The sequence below is a fragment of the Andrographis paniculata genome, unplaced genomic scaffold, assembly GCF_009805555.1.
Source record: "Andrographis paniculata isolate CXL003 unplaced genomic scaffold, ASM980555v1 Contig11END, whole genome shotgun sequence".
NCBI lineage: Eukaryota > Viridiplantae > Streptophyta > Magnoliopsida > Lamiales > Acanthaceae > Andrographis > Andrographis paniculata.
In genome coordinates, this window is record NW_026137391.1 from 3,836,512 (window position 1) to 3,856,159 (window position 19,648).

A 19,648-nucleotide genomic window follows, 5' to 3' on the forward strand; every position below is an offset into this window, starting at 1 on the left:
TGATAAATCTCAATCATCAAAAGTTGTATACATATTTATATATTAGATAGATCATAGATGGAGAAAATAAGATAGAATAATTTAAATAAATTTGATTGTGAAAAATTTGACGTCTTTAATTATTATCTCATTATATAAAATTATATTTGAAAAATTGCATCAACAGTAATGATTTTTAAATTTTTTAATTTATATTTTGAATTTGAGAGACTGGTCGATTACCATTTGAGACTGCCCAAAATCGGATCTCTTCTATTTTTGTAAGATTAGCCGTCCAACAAATTCAAAAACCCATGCATTACTTTCATATGCATTTTTTTATATATCGTAGCATTAGAATATTGTAACTAAGTTATTGTATTAGAGAAAATGTTACGATCTACAAAATGATATCCATATCAATATATTTTGTACAACTAAATTACTACGTAATAGCAAATGGAATTGAAAAAACACTCTCTCAAGAACATTCAATATCAATAACCAAAAGTACAAAATATAAGCAAAATGACACTCTAGGACTTCGAAGACTTGCATTTTTACAACCCAACACAACAAAACTAAACAATAAATAAATGAAAAAAAGGTAGAAAAGTCATATCATGTAGGCATTCGTACAACTGCTCATATGTATGTCTTTGATATATATTAATTTATAATATTGCAGTTGGTTGTGGCTCTGTTCATATTGGCAAGATTTGGAGGATCCATTTCCATTTGGAATATGGCCAAGCTAGGTTTGTTGTGATTCGTTAATGTAATGTTTGCATTTGTTACATAAAAATGCGACACATGTTACATAAGGAGCGCTTTCAGGGCGGTTACTAGGTCCACCCATTTCTGTTCAGTTCGGGCCATTCTTCTTTGATGGACAGCACTTTGGTGCTCCTGCATCAGCCTTGACCGAGTACTGGCTTGGAGTTGGTCATGGAGGCTGGCGCAAGTCTGGCGCTGATCCTCCACCAGGCGACTTTCCTCCTGAATGCAGTCGTCTAATAACTCCAGCTCTTTCTGAAGGTTCTCGAATTCCTTCATTTTCTGAGAGATTTCGATGGCCAAATGATGGCGCGCTTGCTGGAGTTCACTTAACCTATTAGAACCTTTATTGAGTATCGCTGCCGCCTTTGACAGGACGCCTCAATGGTTGCAGTGTCAGGGATGGGCTGAGACGGTGCAGAGTCGGATGTTGAGGGTCGAATCAAAGGTAGGTCGGTTTGAAGTTCAATGATCCTCTCCATCATCCGACTGAGGATTGGTGCCACGACAGACTCAATAGGAGTCTGCACCAATAAATCCATGACCAACTGAACTAGAGAGTTTAGATCTGCAGAGCTCAGGTCGGCCAATGAAAGATTGGCGCAGCGCATTACTACTGGTCGGGCAGATCCCAGTAATGGCACTTTGCTGAGGAAAGTAAGCTCACGAATTGCCTGTTTAATTACGTTAGAGTGATTAAAGATTCGTAAGTAAAAATAATCTAATGCAGTAATATGGAGGTTACCTGGTGGAGGACGGCCGTAGCTTCGGAAGGACTTAGCAGAACCGGAGTTAGTGGGGGACGGCCAGATGGGATCCTCGTCCAAGCAACCGATTCGGCGGCTGCGGACTGAGGACCTATGAAGCCTGGCTCAAAACCCTGAAATGTAAGACGTCAAGTCAAAGAGAGTTGGGATTAGCATACGGGGATGAAGACAAGGAAAAATACTAACCACAGCTTCGCTGTTCTGATTAACAAATGGGTCGCCCGACTCTGAAGAAGAGACGTCGACTGGTTCAAAGTGTTGGATTGGTTCACGGTCTGCTTGGACTGGTTGAGGGTCTGCTTGGACTGATGCAAGGGCAAGCGGATCTGGTTCTGCGGTCGGTTGAACCAGATCAGGGACCACCTGCGGTTGGTGTTTAGTGATCGTTGGTTCGACCACCAGGTCGGCTGCCGCAAGCCCCTGAGATAAGGGATATAAGTTAGACTCTAGATAGGAAACATAATTTCACAACTTGCTATATACTCACCGGGAGCACGGCTGGTTGAGGAGGGGTAAAAGTCGATGAGGATATCTGCCTCACCGTCGGGTCCTCCTCCCGACGAATCACTGACGGTCCTGCCAAGGAATGGCGGACCTTTGGCCGACCGGGACGTCCAGTCGGGAAGAGGTGGAGGTTGATGAAGAAATCTACCTCAATGTCGGGTCCTTCTCCAGATGCATCACGGGCAGCTCTATCGGTGTAACGGCCGATTATTGGCCGGTCGGGGCAACATGCGGTGAAGTAGTAGTCTGCGCCCAGGTAAAGAGGTAAAGTTAGAAACCATAATTATGAAAAATGGAAGACTTTGGGGGGATTACCTCGGGGACGATTGGCGAATCGGCTGGCAAAGCAGCTGGTTGCGCTGATGGCAAGGTAATTGGTCGGGTGCTTGGTTGATCGGTAAGCTAGACGCCTGGTGGATTAACCGACTGGTCGGTTGGATGATCGGCAGGCTGGTCGACTGGTTTCTTAGCAAACGACGGTGAGGAAAAAACTTGTCAAGAATATATTGAAGGAAAAACAGAGTTAAGGTTATGGCTTATCCTTACCCAAGTGTCGGCGCCCATTAGCAGGCAACCAAATGGGGTCCACAGGTAGGGACACCAAATAATCCTCTACCGTCTGACGATCATATACCGGTCTTGTTGTAGCCTTTGGTCGGGCGGCTGTTTTCCTCTTTGGAGCGCTGGGGCCTTCGGCGGGAGCCGCCCATTTGCTCCTGAGGACCGTGGCGAGAGTTGGCGAGCCCAAAGCAAGGGCTGGAGGAGGGGTTAATTTTGCCAACAATTGGTCAGTAGAAGAGGACACCACCGCCAAAGTATCCAACCACCAAAAGAGGAAGGTTTCCACCGCCTTGGGGTCACGGCGGAAGGGAAGGTAGGAGTTGGAGGTGATGTAGGAAATCAGTTAGGAAAGATAAAGTGAAATCAAAGAAAGGTGAAATCAAAGAAGGGATCACTCGCCCATCGGGGCTCTGAGTTATTAGGTGTGGTCGGGCGAGTGGACCTGGGAAACCTTGACAGCAGCCGAACTGTTGAGACAAAAATTGCGGCTGATAGTTGAAAGTATAAAAAGACTTACGGTTTCTCTTGTCAAACTTGGGACTAGAAAAAAAAATACCGTGGTTTAAGGGCTGAGTCCCAGGAATGAGGATAGGTCGGGTGAGGCAAAAGGTCTGGATAAGAAAGGGGGTAATTGGTTTCCGAATAAGTGAACGTAAGTCTCATAGACAAAAATTTGAGTTACTGCGGTCGCCTGAGAGAATAACCGTAATTACACGGTCAGAAGGGTGAAGACCGGAAGAGTTTGGGGTTAGATGAACAAGGGCCAACCCAAGAGATCTACGGGCGTTCGGGGTTATGGGCAGCCGACTACTAGACGGATGGAAAGAGGAGATAAAGTACCAACTCGGTCGGATGGAAAGAGGAGATAACGTGGCAGATCGGATGAAAAAGAAGAGAACCGTGTTAGTTGGCTGGGATTGAATTGGTCAGATGAGCAGGAGGAGGACCGTCAAGTCGGTTGGAATAGAAAGAGGTGAAAAAGAAATATAATCAATTATATAAATAGATATTTTTATATCTGTGCAAAAAATCAATTTTAAAAAATATATATTTTTTTGGATAATTTTTTCCTAATTTATAAAAAAATTATTCTCTACAACACCATAAATATACTGAATTGATCGGATGACAAAGAGGAGAACCGTCCCGTAGGTAGTCGGTTGGGATAGAAATAGGAGAGAAAGAAATATAATTGTTGAGTAAAAAAATTAATAATAATGATAATGGTGGCAAGGTCTTCACGGAGGTCGGTTGAAAGAGGAGTTCGGGCGAAGAAGGATGAGACGGCCGAGACGGAAGTGGGGCGAAGAAAGGTCTGTGAAATGGGCGCCGATTTAAGTGAACAGTAGGTCAGTCACCTGACTGGGGCGACGTATGAGTCCTCTAAACGAATGGTTGTTCAGCCATTTGAAGGAACCGTACGGTGATCGCTTGATTGGGCGGGCGACAAATGAATCAAGTTTATTGACAGGTCAATTAACCTACCAACCGAATAACAGGCGTTTCTCTTAAATGGGCCCCCTAAAAGCCCACGTTCCTCTTGTAGGTTTCATTTGTAGGCCCCACTCGTTAGATTCCAACCAGAAGCCCAAAAAAATTCCAAAATATTTAACAATTAAATATTATGCTGTCACTTCTCGATCAATGTGAGATGTGATGTGATCAGGCAGTTTGTTCATCATTACGCTGTCTAATCAGGGATTTTTGCAGAAAAACCCTACTTAAAACCCCTTCGTCTTCATCTTCTTCCTTACGCTTTTTAATTACTTTCCTCCTTTTGCGAACCAATACTTTCTCTACTCCCTTTCGCGCTTTGCTCCTTTCAACCATGGCTAACCAGTACGTCCCAGCTCTATCTTTGGATAGTTCCAATCCAGAAATCCCTTTTGTTTCTTCTGCTGTTCTTACTCCCACTCTTCGTCCCTATTGTACCTCTTCTGAGGATGCTTTTCGAATGAAGAGTATCATCTCTTCTGTAACCCCCTTAGCTATTATCAACCCTGATTTCAAACCTGAACGCATTAATGATCATATCAGAACACATCTTACCGATCCCAAAGATGCCTTACGTTCCTGGTATTCGAGGCTATGTCCTGTTTTTTATGAACAATGACGACGACAAGGGATTGATAAGGCCATTTTCCTCGCCACTCAACCGTTGTACCTTCACGACAAAGTCCTTTTAGCTATGGCGGCCTTTTGGAATGCCCAACTTGGCCTTTTCCTTCTCCCAACTGGCCCCATTGGCCCAACCCTGATGGATGTGGCTATGATTGCCCACCTCCCCATGGTTGGTGACGACCCTATCTTTCGGTCGTTGGATGGGCAAGAACTAGCGTCCGACCATGAAGGCTGGTCACTTGCTCGCACACCTGAGAAGGAATGCGGCTGGACCAACTTTGTCCTTCGCTTCCAGGGTACAGAGGGTTCTCCAGTAACTGCCTTGGAGCACACCGTCTTTCTGCTGTTTTGGCTATGCAGGTATATTATTTCCTCCATCTAATCCATTTTGTATATTTTTTTGTATTTTGAATCATCTTTTGTACCCCTTTCTTCAGATATATAATTCTTTCCCCCTCCAAATCAATTTTGACCTCGTAAGTAGACTTAGCCATCCACTTAGCCAGTGGTCGCTTCTTTTCTTTAGGGACACTCTTTTTGGCCAACTTGTATGAGGACTTATCCAGAGTCAGCGACCGCCTTGTAGACACCAAGAGGGCGGACACAGCTGCCTCTGGCCCTTTTTGGTTTTTTGAGCTTTGGCTGATTTTACTTTCCGAACGCATTTTCTGGTCGGCTGCCCATAACCCCGAATGCCCGTAAATCTCTTGGGTTGGCCCTTGCTCAGCTAACCCCAAACTCTTCGAGTCTTCACCCTTTTGACCATGTAATTGCTGCTATTCTCTCAGGCGACCGCAATAACTCAAAATATTTTGTCCATGAGACTTACGTTCAGTATCTTACTGAACTTTTTTGGCCTTATTCGGAAACCAATTACCCCTTTTCTTATCCAGACCCTTTGCCTCACCCGACCTATCCACATTCTTGGGACTCAGCCCTTAAACCACGGTCTCTTTTTTCTAGTCCCAGGTTTGACAAGAGAAACCGTAAGTCTTTTTATACTTTCAACTACCAGCCGCAATTTTTGTCTCGACAGTTCGGCTGCTGTCAAGGTTTACCAGGTCCACTCGCCCGACCACACCTAATAACTCAGAGCCCCGACGGGCGAGTGATCCCTTCTTTGATTTCACCTTATCTTTCCCAACTGATTTCTTACATCACCTCCAACTCCTACCTTCCCTTCCGCCGTGACCCCAAGGCGGTGGAAACCTTTCCCTCTTGGTGGTCGGATACTTGGGCGGTGGTGGCCCCTCCTACTGACCAATTGCTGGCGAAATTAACCCCTCCTCCAACCCTTGCTTTGGGCTCGCCAACTCTCGCCACGGTCCTCAGGAGCAAATGGGCGGCTCCCGACGAAGGCCCCAGCGCTCCAAAGAGGAAAACAGCCGTCCGACCAAAGGCCACAACAAGACCGGTATATGATCGGCAGGCGGTAGAGGATTATTTGGTGTCCCTACCTGTGGACCCCATCTGGTTGCCTGGCAATGTGCGCCGACACTTAGGTAAGGATAAACCATAACCTTAACTCTGTTTTTCCTTCAATATATTCTTGACAAGTTTTTTCCTCAGTGTCGCTTGCTGAGAAACCAGTTGACCAGCCTGCCGATCATCCAACCGACCAGTTGGTTGATCCACCAGGCGCCAAGCTTACCGATCAACTAAGCACCCGACCAACTACCTTGCCATCAGCACAACCAGCTGCTTTGCCAGCCGATTCGCCAAACGTCCCCGAGGTAATCCCCCCAAAGTCTTTCATTTATCATAATTATGGTTTCTAACTTAACCTCTTTACCTGGGCGCAGACTTCTTCTTCACCGCATGTTGCCCCGACTGGCCAACAATCGGCCGCTACACCGATAGAGCTGTTCGTGATGCGTCTGGAGAAGGATCCGACGTTGAGGCAGATTTCTTCATCAACCTCCATCCCTTCCCGACCGGACATCCCGGTCGGCCAAAGGTCCATCATTCCATCGGCAGGACCGCCAATGATTCGTCAGGAAAAGGACCCGATGGTGAGGCAGATTTTCTCATCGACTTCTACCCCTCCTCAGCCAGCCGTGCTCCCGGTGAGTATATAGCAAGTTGTGAAATTATGTTTCCTATCTAGAGTCAAACTTATATTCCTTATCTCAAGGGCTTGTGGCAGCCGACCCGGTGGTCGAACCAACGATCACTGAACACCAACCGCCGGTTGTCCCTGATCTGGTTCAACCGACCGCAGAACCAGATCCGCTGGTCCTTGCATCAGTCCAAGCAAACCCTGAACCAGTCCAACACTTTGAACCAGTCGACGTCTCTTCTTCAGAGTCGGGCGACCCATCTGTTAATCAGAACAACGAAGTCGTGGATAGGATTTTTCCTTGTCTTCATACCCGTATGCTAATCCCAACTCTCTTTGACTTGACGTCTTACATTTTCAGGGTTCTGAGCCAAGCTTCATAGGTCCTCAGTCCGCAACCGCCAAATCGGTTGCTCGGACGAGGATCCCATCTGGCCGTTCCCCACTAACTCCGGTTATGCTAAATCCTTCCGAAGCTACGGCCGTCCTCCACCAGGTAACCTCCATATTACTGCATTAGATTATTTTTACTTACGAATCTTTAATCACTCTAACGTACTTAAACAGACAACTCGTGACCTTACTTTCCTCAGCAAAGTGCCATTACTGGGATCTGCCCTACCAATAGTAATGCGCCGCGCCGATGTTTCATTGGCCGACCTAAGCTGCAGATCTAAACTCTCTAGTTCAGGTGTCATGGATTTATTGGTGCAGACTCCTGCTGAGTCTGTCGTGGCACCAATCCTCAGTCGGATGATGGAGAGGATCATTGAACTTCAAACCGACCTACCTTTTATTCGACCCCAACATCCGACTTTGCACCGTGACAGCCCATCCCTGACACTGCAACCATTGAGGCATCCCTGTCAGCGATACTCAATGAAGGTTCTAATAGGTTGAGTGAACTCCAGCAAGCGCGCCATCATTTGGCCACCGAAATCTCTCAGAAAATGAAGGAACTCGAGAACCTTCAGAAAGAGCTGGAGTCATTAGACAGCTGCATTCAGGAGGAAAGTCGCCTGGTGGAGGATCAGCGCTAGACTTGCGCCAGCCTCCATGACCAACTCCAAGCCAGTACTCGATCAAGGCTGATGCAGGAGCACCAAAGTGTTGTCCATCAAAGAAGAATGGCCCGAACTGAACAGAAATGAGTGGACCTAGTAACCGCCCTGAAAGCGCTCCTTATGTAACATGTGTCGCATTTTTATGTAACAAATGAAAACATTACCTTAACGAATCACAGCAAACCTAGCTTGGCCATATTCCAAATGGAAATGGATTCTCCAAATCTTGCCAATATGAACGGAGCCACAACCAACTGCAATACTATAAATTAATATCGTCAAGATGGCCCATGGGCCGTGGGGCTTATGGATTAAGCCCAATTATAATAAAAAAATTCAATTTTGCATTTTATTGCAATTGAATTGCAACGTGTAATTTTAAAACTTCACAAACAATCTTTCAAAATAAATTAACTATTTTTTTTTCTTCTGATATATATATACAATTTCACTTTCTCAAAAACTTTTTTTACTCCAAAAAATTTCCTCTAAAAAATTTATACCCCTAATTCGATTAGCAAAATCCGTTATTTCGTTAATTCATTCTATTTTCGAAGGCGATCGGTGGGGGGTCGAATTCGCTTCAAGAAAATTGCATCTACGCAAAGCTCGGATATTATTTAAATATGATACTCTTTTCCGTCCGCTTCTAAGGGTCACATTTACCTTTTTTGTCATTGTATTTAACATTAAAAATATCCTTATATTTGTATAATTGTTTGTACAAATGTCCTTCTATTACTATTATAAGACATTAATAGAAGTATTTTTGTAATTTTTTCTTAATTTGTACTACGTTTTGATATAATAATTACTATTCAAAGTTCAACACCCCAAAAATAAATGAAACCCTTAGACCCGAACATAAATAGTATTTAATTTCATTAAAGTGGTGATCCCAAAAGCAATTATCTTGAATTTTTGTCGATTGAAGATACCGTTTCCGAACACCGGATCTTTAAATAACCCCTTAGAGAAATGGTTCGAACTGTTGTCTGGTCGGTTCCGGATCTTTAAATAACCCCTTAGAGAAACGGTTCGAACCGTTGTCTGGTCGGTTATAATAACTGCTGTCAACCGCCTAGAAAATTCTCTGACGTTGACACGTGTGTTAACCGACCCACCAAATCGTGCCTTCAAAATCGCTCACCAGTTGAAACTTCCTTTTACTGTCTAAAAACTGCTCTTTTCAACTGACCTGCACATCTATTACTTCCTCGCCCGACCTGGTCATGTTCAATCTTAGTACCCGACCCTTTCACGCCCGACCTTATCCTGCCTCGTCTCCGTACCAGACCTTATCGCCCGTCTTCATCGCACCCGACCTTCAATCCCGACCTCATACTGTCTTAATTTTGCGTCCGACCTTGTTACGCCCGACCTTTGGAATTGATCCAATTAAGTCCGACTTTAATGCCCGACCTTATTACACCTAACCTTTGAGATTGACCCGACTAGATCCGACTTCAGTGCCCGACCTTCTTACATCCGACCTTTGGGATTTGCCCCGACCAGGTCCGACTTCAATGCCCGACCTTATTAGATCCCGACCAGGTCCGACTTCAATGCCCGACCTTCTTACGCCCGACCTTTGGGATTAGTCCCGATCAGGTCCGACCTCAGTGCCCGACCTGACCACCTGATCATTGCAACTATATTTGGACTTACAAAAGCCCATTAAACTTTGAATAAATCTTAACCTAATTTGGTAGGCCCATTCTCAAAACCCTATCTACCATTTTTTTTTATGCTCAACAACTTGCCTCCTCCCGCCTAACGCCGAAACGTCACCCCTTGAACTTCGGGAAACGTGACATTTAGGGGTTTACAAAGTGTAATCATCACACTGAGCCGTGTCAAATCAAAGGGGTTTATGTAAAACCCTTCCATCATCTTCACATTCACGCATTCTGAAAATCCTTCCCTGTATCTTCTCCTAACTGCCTCCTCTGAAACATTTCCTCTTTGTCTTCTTCACCTCTGCTTACAATGGCTAACCAATATGTTCCCGCTTTACCTTTCAACGGGGCCAATCCCTCAGTACCCTCCGTGGTTTCGAAAATTTTTACCCCTACCATACGCCCTTATTGCACAACCACCGCAGATGCCGAACGTATGAGATCTGTTATTGCCCCCAAGTCTCCCCAATCATTGTCAACAATCCTGCGTTCAAGCCAGAACGCCTTCTGGGCAATATTAAAACTCACCTCACCGATCCAAAGAACGCCTATCGTACATGGTATGCGAGGCTTCTCCCCCACTTCGAAGATCAGTGGAAAAACCAGGGAATTGATAAAGCTATCCTCCTCTCAACGCAACCTCTCTATCTCCACTACAAGGCCCTATTGGCAATGGCGGCCTTTTGGCATTCTCAAATGGGTGCTTTCCTCCTTCCTGCGGGTCCTATCGGGCCAACTTTGATGGACGTGGCTGTTATCGCGCACTTACCTATAGTAGGCGACGATCCTATTCTAGTTTCTTTCAGGGGTCGAGAACCGTCAACCAACCACGCGGGCTGGGCCTTGGCCAAGCTACCTAAGAAAGAAAGGAGTTGGTACCAGGGTAAGGAAAGCACCCCTATTTCTGAACTAGAACACACGGCCTTCCTCCTTTTCCGGCTTTGCAGGTATGTCTTTTCCCTTGTAATTTCTTTCGTATTCTCGATGTTGAATATTCAGGTAGAATTCTTTTCTTTTATTTACAGGTACATCATTCTCTCTCCTTCTAAACTCGTTCTTTCTACTCAAGTTGATCTGGCCATTCAACTGGCCTGCGGCCATTTTTTCTCATTGGGAACCCTGTTTTTAGCTACCCTTTTTTAAGGTTTAACTCGAGTAAGTACTCGTCTAACATATACCAAAAAAGCAGACACTGTAGCTTCGGGACCATTCTGGTTCCTAGAACTGTGGCTCCGTCTGTACTTTTCCTCTGCATTCTTTGGCCGACTCCTTATTGATCCAAATCCATACAAATCTATTGGTTATGCCCTCGCCAGATTGACCCATAATTCTTCTTATCTTTATCCATCTGACCCTATCATCGCCCAAATTCTAATCTAGGATCGTAGCAATTCCCACTTCTACGTATAAGAAACTCTCATACAATATTCGACTGATCTCTTTTTAATTCATCCTGACCCATCTCATCCTCAAACTCGTCCCGATCATCTCTCTCATCCGACCTATTCTTAAATCATGAATCATTTTTGTGGCCAGAAGAATGTTTTCATATATCGATCTTCCCTTAACAAAACCACTCTGGTGGGGGGAGATAATTCTAGGAAGGATTCTGGAAATCCGAAGGTTGAGCAGCTTGGATATAATCTTGTTGGAGACGTTGCAAAGGCTGATAGGCCTGAACTCACTCCAAGACCCAGGGTTCTCGACTTTTGGAATAAGCACAATGGTGGTAGCTTTAAAACTTCTTGGCATAGGGGTGCCTTCAAAGAATTCAGTCACCGCTTTATACACATCCTCCTTAACAATATCCCAGCTGTGTTGGTAGAAAAGGGCGGAGAAACCATCGGGCCCAGCAGCACTATCACCATTCATTGAAAAAATAACATCATGGATTTCCTGCAAAGTAGGAAGCTTGTTATCAATGCTGTGTTGTTGTTTAGTGAGGAGGGAGCTGAAGTATCTTATAGCCGAAGCTGAGATTTCAGATTGGGTAGAGAGGGTTTGTTCACCATCCTTAATCTCAAGGATGTGGGATTTGGTTCGTTTTCTTTTCACCATGGCATGGAAGAATTTTGAGTTTTTCTCCCCGTCCACCAACCATATACATGCTGCTTTTTGTTTCCAAAAGGCCTCCTCCATACTTATAGCTCTAGTAAGCTCAGCCAGACATCTATTTTTCTCTTGCAGGTTAGCTTGGGAGGGGTCTCTGTTATATTCTGTTTCACTAAGCTTCACCTTACATTCAGCTTGATCAAGGATAACAAAAACATTGCCAAACACATTCTTGTTCCACCATTTAAGCTGATGCTTCAGTCTCAACAGTTTAAGGTGAAGATTAAGGGTGTGTTTGTTTGGAGGATTGGATTTTAATTTTACTATTCATCCCATTTTTTCCCCCAAAAAATATCATATCAAACACCAATTTTTCATTTTTTATATTATACTAAAAATTAATTTTACATTTAAAACATCACATCAACACCTATTTACATCACATCATACAACTATTCAAATTCAAAATTTTTACTACTCAAATCCCAACTCAAAATCCAAACCTCCAAACAAACACACCCTAAGCTGACCCTGATGACCAGTCGGAATTTCCCAGTTAGATTTGACAGTCTCCAAGAAGAGGTGATGCTTAACCCACATGTTTTGAAACCTGAAGGTAGAACGGTTGAGGAAATTATTGTGATTGATCGATATGAGAAGAATAGCGTGATCTGAGGGTCCCCTTGGGAAGTGAAGAACCTTCGTGAGGGCGGTAGCATCCAACCATGCAGAGTTATAGAAGGTTCTATCCAACCTTTCCCAAACACGATGATTTGTCCAAGTGAACAGAGCTCCTGTGAAACCAGCGTCAAGAAGGTTGGCGTCCAAAATCATATCATTAAAGTCTCTAATAGATCGTAATTCTGGCCTCCCCGGACCATCCCGTTCAAAAATATCAGCAATAGCATTAAAGTCTCCACTTAAGATCCAAGGAATGTCAGAAGCAATATTAGCAATGTCTCTGATTGTCTTCCAAAGATCTTTTCTTTGTAGACAACTGCACTTAGCATAAATACCAGAAAGGAGGAAAGGTTTAGCAGAGTGAGGGGAGGTGATTCTCAAATGGAGAGAAGCTGATCATGATCCTGCAAAACATTACTCTGGAAATCAACTGTAGAAAAGATCCAAATTTTGTTAGAGCAATTGTTCCACATATTCGAGAAACCCAGTCTACGACAAAAATAGGACGACTGGGCAACTACCATCGGCTCGGCGATGATAAGGATTTGAACTTTCTCTCTCTTGCAAATATGATGCAGATGTTTTTGGGTGAGTTTATTACCAATGCCACGGACATTCCAAAAAAAAATCTGAAAATCTATTAAGGGAAATTATGTTGGGGTGATAAATCCAACTTCAGATTGGCAGCTGCAAGCAAATTCATCTTCCTAGCAAAACTCCTTGTAAATGGCCTCAAGGAAAGAGGGGTCTCCTCATTCAGAGGATTGTCTCTGTGAAATTCGACTGCTTCTGACGAAACCTTAGTCGGTTCATCCCTTTCCTGCGAACTGCTGGGAAGGACCTTCATCTCAGTGTTGAGGACACAGTTAGGGGCCTGTATTCTGTCCTTATACTGCTGCCGACGCCCATCAGTTTGTGGACTGATGTAACCTTCCAGATTTTTATTTATGCACACCTTTGGATGCCTCGTGTGGCTGCGATTCTCCATAATATCTCCATACGAAACATATTGTCGAGGATCCTGGAATCTTTCTTGATCGAGGCCATCTGAGAGATATTTATGGTCAAGTGTGTTGTCTTGTAGGATGATATCTTCCAAACTCTTATTATTGACCAAATTAATTCCCAAGGGGTTTGGTTGTCTCTGTGTGACATTAAGGTGCAAGTATAATGGGTTTTCCAGCTCCATGCTCACCTCTTTGATAAAAGGAGTGTAGTCACCGTCATTATCATACTGGGAATCCTCATCAACTCCCTCAACATCCTCTAATCTATCATTGGTCGAGAAGTCCAGGTGAGGAGTATCCCCAAAGGAGCTATCCAAACTTTTACCAGAAACCAATCCAAATTGTTCTTCGTCTGACCCATCATCAGCACTGTTCTCGACCAGCTCCTGACATACATTGACAATTCTAGTTTGTTTCCCCTTATTCCTGACCTTACAGCCGTTAGCCATTCCAGTTCCTTCCATAGTGGAGTTATGTTCCCCAACACTAGCACATATGATATTGCCCAGAGAATAGTTCTTAGCACCCGAAGGGGATTCCTCACAGTTCATTCCAGCAACTCTAACAGAGTTTTCCTCAGTGTCAGTACCAGACGAGTTTGTTTCATTTCCAGAATCTTCTTCAGAGTTGTTGCCAGCTTCGTCCATCTCCCCCACGCCATTACCTGCACAGCCTAAATTTCCATGAAGCAAGGGAGAATCATTCATGTGATCAAGGGCAACACCTCTGGATTAGACAAGAGGACTGTCCTCGGGTTCTTGAGGTACATCAGGATGTTCTCCACCATCATCATCAGCCTTTTTTCGCTTACGCCCTTCATAATCCGGTGTATCAACTTCAGCAAGAGGAGCAAACGAGTTTGAGGTTCCTTCAGCTTTAATCCAATAAGGAAAGCTCGAAGAGGAAAGATCTCTCACATGACGGGGATTGGAGCTATGATTAAGGTCTCATTTCTCCTTTTAGTATTAAGGAAGCCTTTGAGATCAACACCATGAGCAATCTGTTTCCCTTTATTCTTAAAGGGGTCGTAGTTGATTATTAAAGGACACTCCTCCATGTTTCTGAGTCCTAGAATCCTTCATCAAGCCATTCAAATTCTCTTGACCTGAAGATTGTGTCTTGCCAAGACCTATGCAAGAGTTCTCAGTGTGGCCAATGTGATTGCAATGGTTACAATACTCCGGGAAGTTCTCATAAACAACTTTCTGAGAAAGAGCCTTGCCCTTAAATTCTAGCTTAAGAGACTCCTTAGATGGCTTGGATATATCAACTTCGATGCAAACTCTTGCATTTGACACCCTGCCAAGAGAAGCTGTGGGAGCGTCCACCTTAAGAGGAGTTCCAATGGAAAGAGCAATCGTGTAAAAAGCATCTCGATGATACAACTGCACTGGGAGCAAAGGAAGGGAAATCCAAACTGGAACAAGAAGAGGCTCAATATTTGGTGAGAAATCTGGAGACCATTTTAAGACTCTCATCGGAAAGCCCTTAAAGAACCATATGCCTTTTAACCAAATTCGAGTGAAATCTTGTTCATTAGACAGCCGAATCAAAATGCGTTTAAAGTTCAACCTCATGGATGCTGAATTTTCCGGACAACTTGAGGGAATCGAAAGCATTGCTGAGATCAATCCAGGAGGAGAACCCATGGGAGAATTTACCCACAAAAGTATATCTAAAGGCTTCTGATAGGTTGTCGATCACCTCAATCTTCAAACAAAACAGACATATCACCCTCAATTTCCTCAATAATACCGATTCTCTTTGGTTTTGGATCAACGAGAAAAGAGAATTCCTTTGGGGCATTTTTCCGAACACTTGGTGAACAGTCATTGGGAGCTACTGCTTCGGCATAGGAGGTAGGGGGAGGGGCACTTGACGGGGTCATTGAACCAGAACGCTCCCAGAGATTTGAGAGGGGGACACAACCAACCGAATCAACAAGATAATTAATTAACTCCATCACCAGGAGTCCTCCACCGCAAGAAGGAACAAAGCATACACCTAAGGGGAGAGGGGCGGGGACTCCGACCTAGGGCGCGACCAGGGAAAGGGGATAAGGATTCAAGCGCCAGCGAGGAGGACAAGAAAAATACCTGAAGGCAGCACTGAGAAGCCGACCTATACTCCAGAGAAGGAAGACACGAACAGAAGACCCGCAACAGGCCGAGAACGAACACCAACTTCAGGCGAAGCAAAGCACTGAAGCAGAGAGAGCCAGACTCGGGGAGGAGGAGACTTCCAGAGAACGCCGAGGCGTCGATGACCGGGACGCAATCACCAGGAGGAAGCGCGGGGTCGGTTGATGACGGCGGGCGGCCAGTCGGTTGAAGAAGCGCGCCCGGGAAGGGTGAGAGCGACCAGTCGGCTGAAGGCACCGCCAAGGCAGAGGGCGCCTGAGGCGGGTGGCGGCTGGGCGGCTACGGGGGAACTGGAGGACAGCCGACACAGCGGTGGGGAGCGCCTAGGCAGAGGACGCCTTGGGCGCAAAGGAGCGGGCGGGGGCTAAGGGTCGGCTACTGTTCGAACCCGTCGATTCTTCGAGCTCGAACGCGAACAGTGGCTGGGGCGGAATCCGGCGACGAGGTTTGGGGTAGGGGGGTTTTCGGGGAAGGCGAGGACGGTGGAGGGTGAGCGCCGGCCGGAAAACGCCGGGAACGGCGAGTTCGCCGGAGGCGACGCGTCTGGCTCGAACGCGACCGGCGGCTGGAGGCGGAATCCGGCGACGGGGCTTGGGGTACGGGGGGGTTTTCGGGGGTGGCGAGGGCGGTGGGGGTGGAGCGCCGGCCGGAAAACGCCGGGAACGGCGAGTTCGCTGGAGGCGGCGCTTCTGGCTCAAACGCGGACGGCGGCTGTGGATGGTTATCGGCGACGGGGCTTAGGTTAGGGGGGGTTTTCGGGGGTGGCGAGTCGCGTGGCGGTGGCAGAATAACCGTCCGGCGTCTGGTTCCGCCGGAACGGGGCTGGCGGCGGCAGGGGAGACCTTCTCTCTCTAATCGTAGAGAGAAGGGAGAGAATCCGGGGGTTTTTGGTTTTAGGGTTTTGGTTTAAAAATGTTAGAGGACCAGTAAATCACCAATATTTGTACTTCAATCTCCCAATATTTGAATATATATATATACCTTAGCTAAATTGCAAATATTTATTTCTCATTTAACCATATGTAAATTTTGTTCAATTTAATCATATATCTTTTAATTCTTTATTTTTTAAAAAAAATATTACTTTCAATAATTATTTTATTTTAAAAATAATAAAATCTAATATTAATGTTATTATAATGATTTGGCATGTACAACTCTGACCTAATTGATCTTAATTATGGATTACCTAATAGCATAACGGTTTGTTCATTTGTTTTTGGATAGATATATTTTAAATAATATTTTATATTGAATTATTAATTTTTTATTAATAAATAAAATATATATTATGTGATATATTATATTTTTTAGGGAAAAAATCAATTTTGGTTTTAATATAATCAAAATTAATCAATTTTGGTTCTAATATAAAAAATTCATCAATTTTAGTCCCAATATAATCAAAATTTATCAATTTTGGTCCCAATATAAACAATTTCAATCAATTTTGGTCCCATTATAAACAATTTTTATTAATTTTGGTCCTACTGTTAAAAAACTAACGGAAATTGCTAACGTGGACACGACGGAGGTGACGTGGCAGTTGACCTGTAAAGTACACGGCCATATACAATTATACACGGCCGTATTGTTACATGGTCATGTATATTTCAGTGTATAATTATACATGGCCATGTTGTTACACGGCCATGTACAATTATACACGGCCTTGTTGCTATAGGGCCATGTATATTTCAGTGTATAATTATACATGGTCATGTTGTTACACGGCCATATATTATACACGGCCGTGTATCTTTCTGTTTCGGTCTAAAATTTTAATTTTTTGTTATATTTTTAATTTTTTTTTTGAATTTAGAATAGTTGATATAGTTAATATGGAAAAAAAAATAATCATAATATAATTAAAATATATCAATTTTAGTTCAAATATAAGTATTTATCGAGTATGTTCTTTTGGAAGATTTTGTCTAAAATTATACTATTTAGCAAAAATTTCAATACATTAATTGGATGTTTGTAAGAGAAATTTTTTTGTAGTAGAATTTTAGACAAAATCTTCCAAAAGAACATACTCGATAAATACTTATATTTGAACTAAAATTGATATATTTTAATTATATTATGATTATTATTATTTTTTTCATTTTAATTATATCAACTATCTAAATTTTTTAAAAAAATTAAAAATATAACAAAAAATTAAAATTTTAGACCGAAACAGAAAGATACACGGCCGTGTAGAATTATACATGACCGTGTAACAATATGGTCATGTATAATTATACACTTGTTGAATTCGGTTCCTGCACCGCCAGAAATGTCATGCCCCCAAACGGACAACGCCATTCCTGAGCATATACCCAGTCAGACAGACTGGAGACAGGACCAAACAGGAGGACAGGTCCGACCAGGGACGACCGAATGGACGGAGACAAGTCGGCAGGATCACGACGCCTGGACGGACCATGGTCGGGAAGACCACACCGACTGGACGGACCATGGTCGGGAGGACCACACCGAATGGACGGACCGTAGTCGGGACCACCACACCGACTGGATGGACAAAGGTCGGGAGGACCACGCCGACTGGACGAATACAGATCGGGAAGACCACGTCGACTGGACGGACAAAAATCGGGAGGACTACGTAACCTGGACGGATACAGGTCAGGAGGACCCCGCCGAATGGACGAATACAGGTCAGGAGGACCCCGCCGAATGGACGGACACGGGTCAGGTCGCCGACCATAACTTTTCAGACGAGCAAAAGAATGACAGAACAACAGTGGCCGAAAGGAGGAATAAGTCGGACGGGAGTCTGAATACAATGGTAGTGCAAGATCGACCAACGTCCAGGCCAGCACCAGTCCGCGATAAATGGAGGTCGGGTCCAACGTAGCCTCAAAGGATGGAGGTCGGATCTGAGGCTGACGTAGCCTCGGATGCTAACCTACTAACTCCTAAAACATCATAAGAAATGATGCTTAGGAGTCTTGAGGAGGAGGCATGTTGTTACGCACAAAAAATAATAATAATAATAATAATAATAATAATAAGGTATCCAGAGTCAGTCGGTGGGTTATGCTGTTGGCGAGGCGGTTAAAGACATGTGTCAATGAAAGAGGCAGTTCTGAGTTCTGTAACGGGTGGGAACGGTTGGTGAAACAGTGCGACGGTTCTGAACGTTTTCTTCAAAGAATATTTAAGGATTTGGATCATCATTTGGCAAGGCATCTTCAATCAACTTCAACAAAGCAAAGTCAGATTTGGGGATCACCACTTTAAATTTCAGTCTTTTATTTTCCAGTTTATTTTCTGTACGTTACAGTGTTTAGAGATTCCTAATCTCAGGCATTAATTAATCAAGTTTAAGGATATTTTTAATATCTTTGAATTTTACTTTATTTTTGTTGAAAAAATACATCAACAACACTGAAATATACATAGTCATGTAACAAAATGGCCGTGTATAATTGTACATGGCCGTGTAACAACATGGTCATGTATAATTATACATTGAAATATACATGGCCATGTAACAACATGGCCGTGTAGACCAAAATTGATAAAAATTGTTTATAATTGAACCAAAATTGATTAAAATTGTTTATATTGAGACCAAAATTGATAAATTTTGGTTATGTTGTGATCAAAATTGATGAATTTTTTATATTAGAACTAAAATTAATTAATTTAGATTATATTACGACCAAAATTGATTTTTTCCCTATTTTTTAATATTGGAAACGGTTGGGAGATACCTGTTGGGAAGTTGCATTTCATTTCGTTTTATATCATTCTTTGCATGCCCACTTATTAATTTTTAAATTATTTTATATATTAATTAATTAAATAATTAAGTGTAATAAATGGGCATGCTTTACACGCATTCCATTCCATCACATTATTGTTCATTTAATTATTGTGACAAATAACTTTCGGGGCGGTTGCTCATTACCCCTAAATAATTGGAATTATTTATGACTGTTATCTTTAATATTTATTTAATTAAAATAATATTCTCTCTTTTGCACTTCTAATTTCTATGTGAAATTTAATGGATTTTTTTTATTTTTTTTAATGTGGGAATTCGCAGCCAACTACTTAAAAGTGTGCACTGGATAATATTTTGTATTTTAATTCAATGATAGTTAATAATACTTTTGTAAATACAAATTATTTTACTCATATGATATGCAAATTTAATATGGGGATATTAATGTAAATAAGTATAAATATATATATAATACTCCATGACTCCGTCTCTAAGGTCACATTTATTTTTTACG

At 43.3% G+C, this 19,648-nt stretch overlaps 1 protein-coding gene across 9 annotated transcripts; it reads right to left on the reverse strand.

Moving 5' to 3' along the window:
* Positions 1–552: 552 nt before the first annotated feature.
* On the reverse strand, positions 553–16,339 carry LOC127248900 (uncharacterized). 9 transcript variants are annotated; one of them, XM_051271518.1, is made up of 6 exons: positions 7,997–16,339; positions 2,343–2,477; positions 2,011–2,273; positions 1,710–1,943; positions 1,502–1,636; positions 553–1,430 (listed from the first exon to the last, which is right to left on the reverse strand). In XM_051271518.1, the coding sequence occupies exon 1, from the start codon at positions 13,956–13,958 to the stop codon at positions 12,885–12,887; it is 1,074 nt and encodes a 357-aa protein (XP_051127475.1). In that variant the 5' UTR covers positions 13,959–16,339; the 3' UTR covers positions 553–1,430; positions 1,502–1,636; positions 1,710–1,943; positions 2,011–2,273; positions 2,343–2,477; positions 7,997–12,884. The 9 variants fall into 9 exon arrangements, with proteins under 9 accessions (XP_051127475.1, XP_051127468.1, XP_051127442.1 ...); XM_051271511.1 differs by having other exon boundaries at positions 2,343–2,485; XM_051271485.1 differs by having other exon boundaries at positions 2,343–7,905.
* Positions 16,340–19,648: the final 3,309 nt, after the last annotated feature.

Bases quoted from the DNA above. Each gene is read 5' to 3' on its own strand.
- LOC127248900 (XM_051271527.1), bottom strand. From the start codon at position 13,958: ATGAATGATTCTCCCTTGCTTCATGGAAATTTAGGCTGTGCAGGTAAT.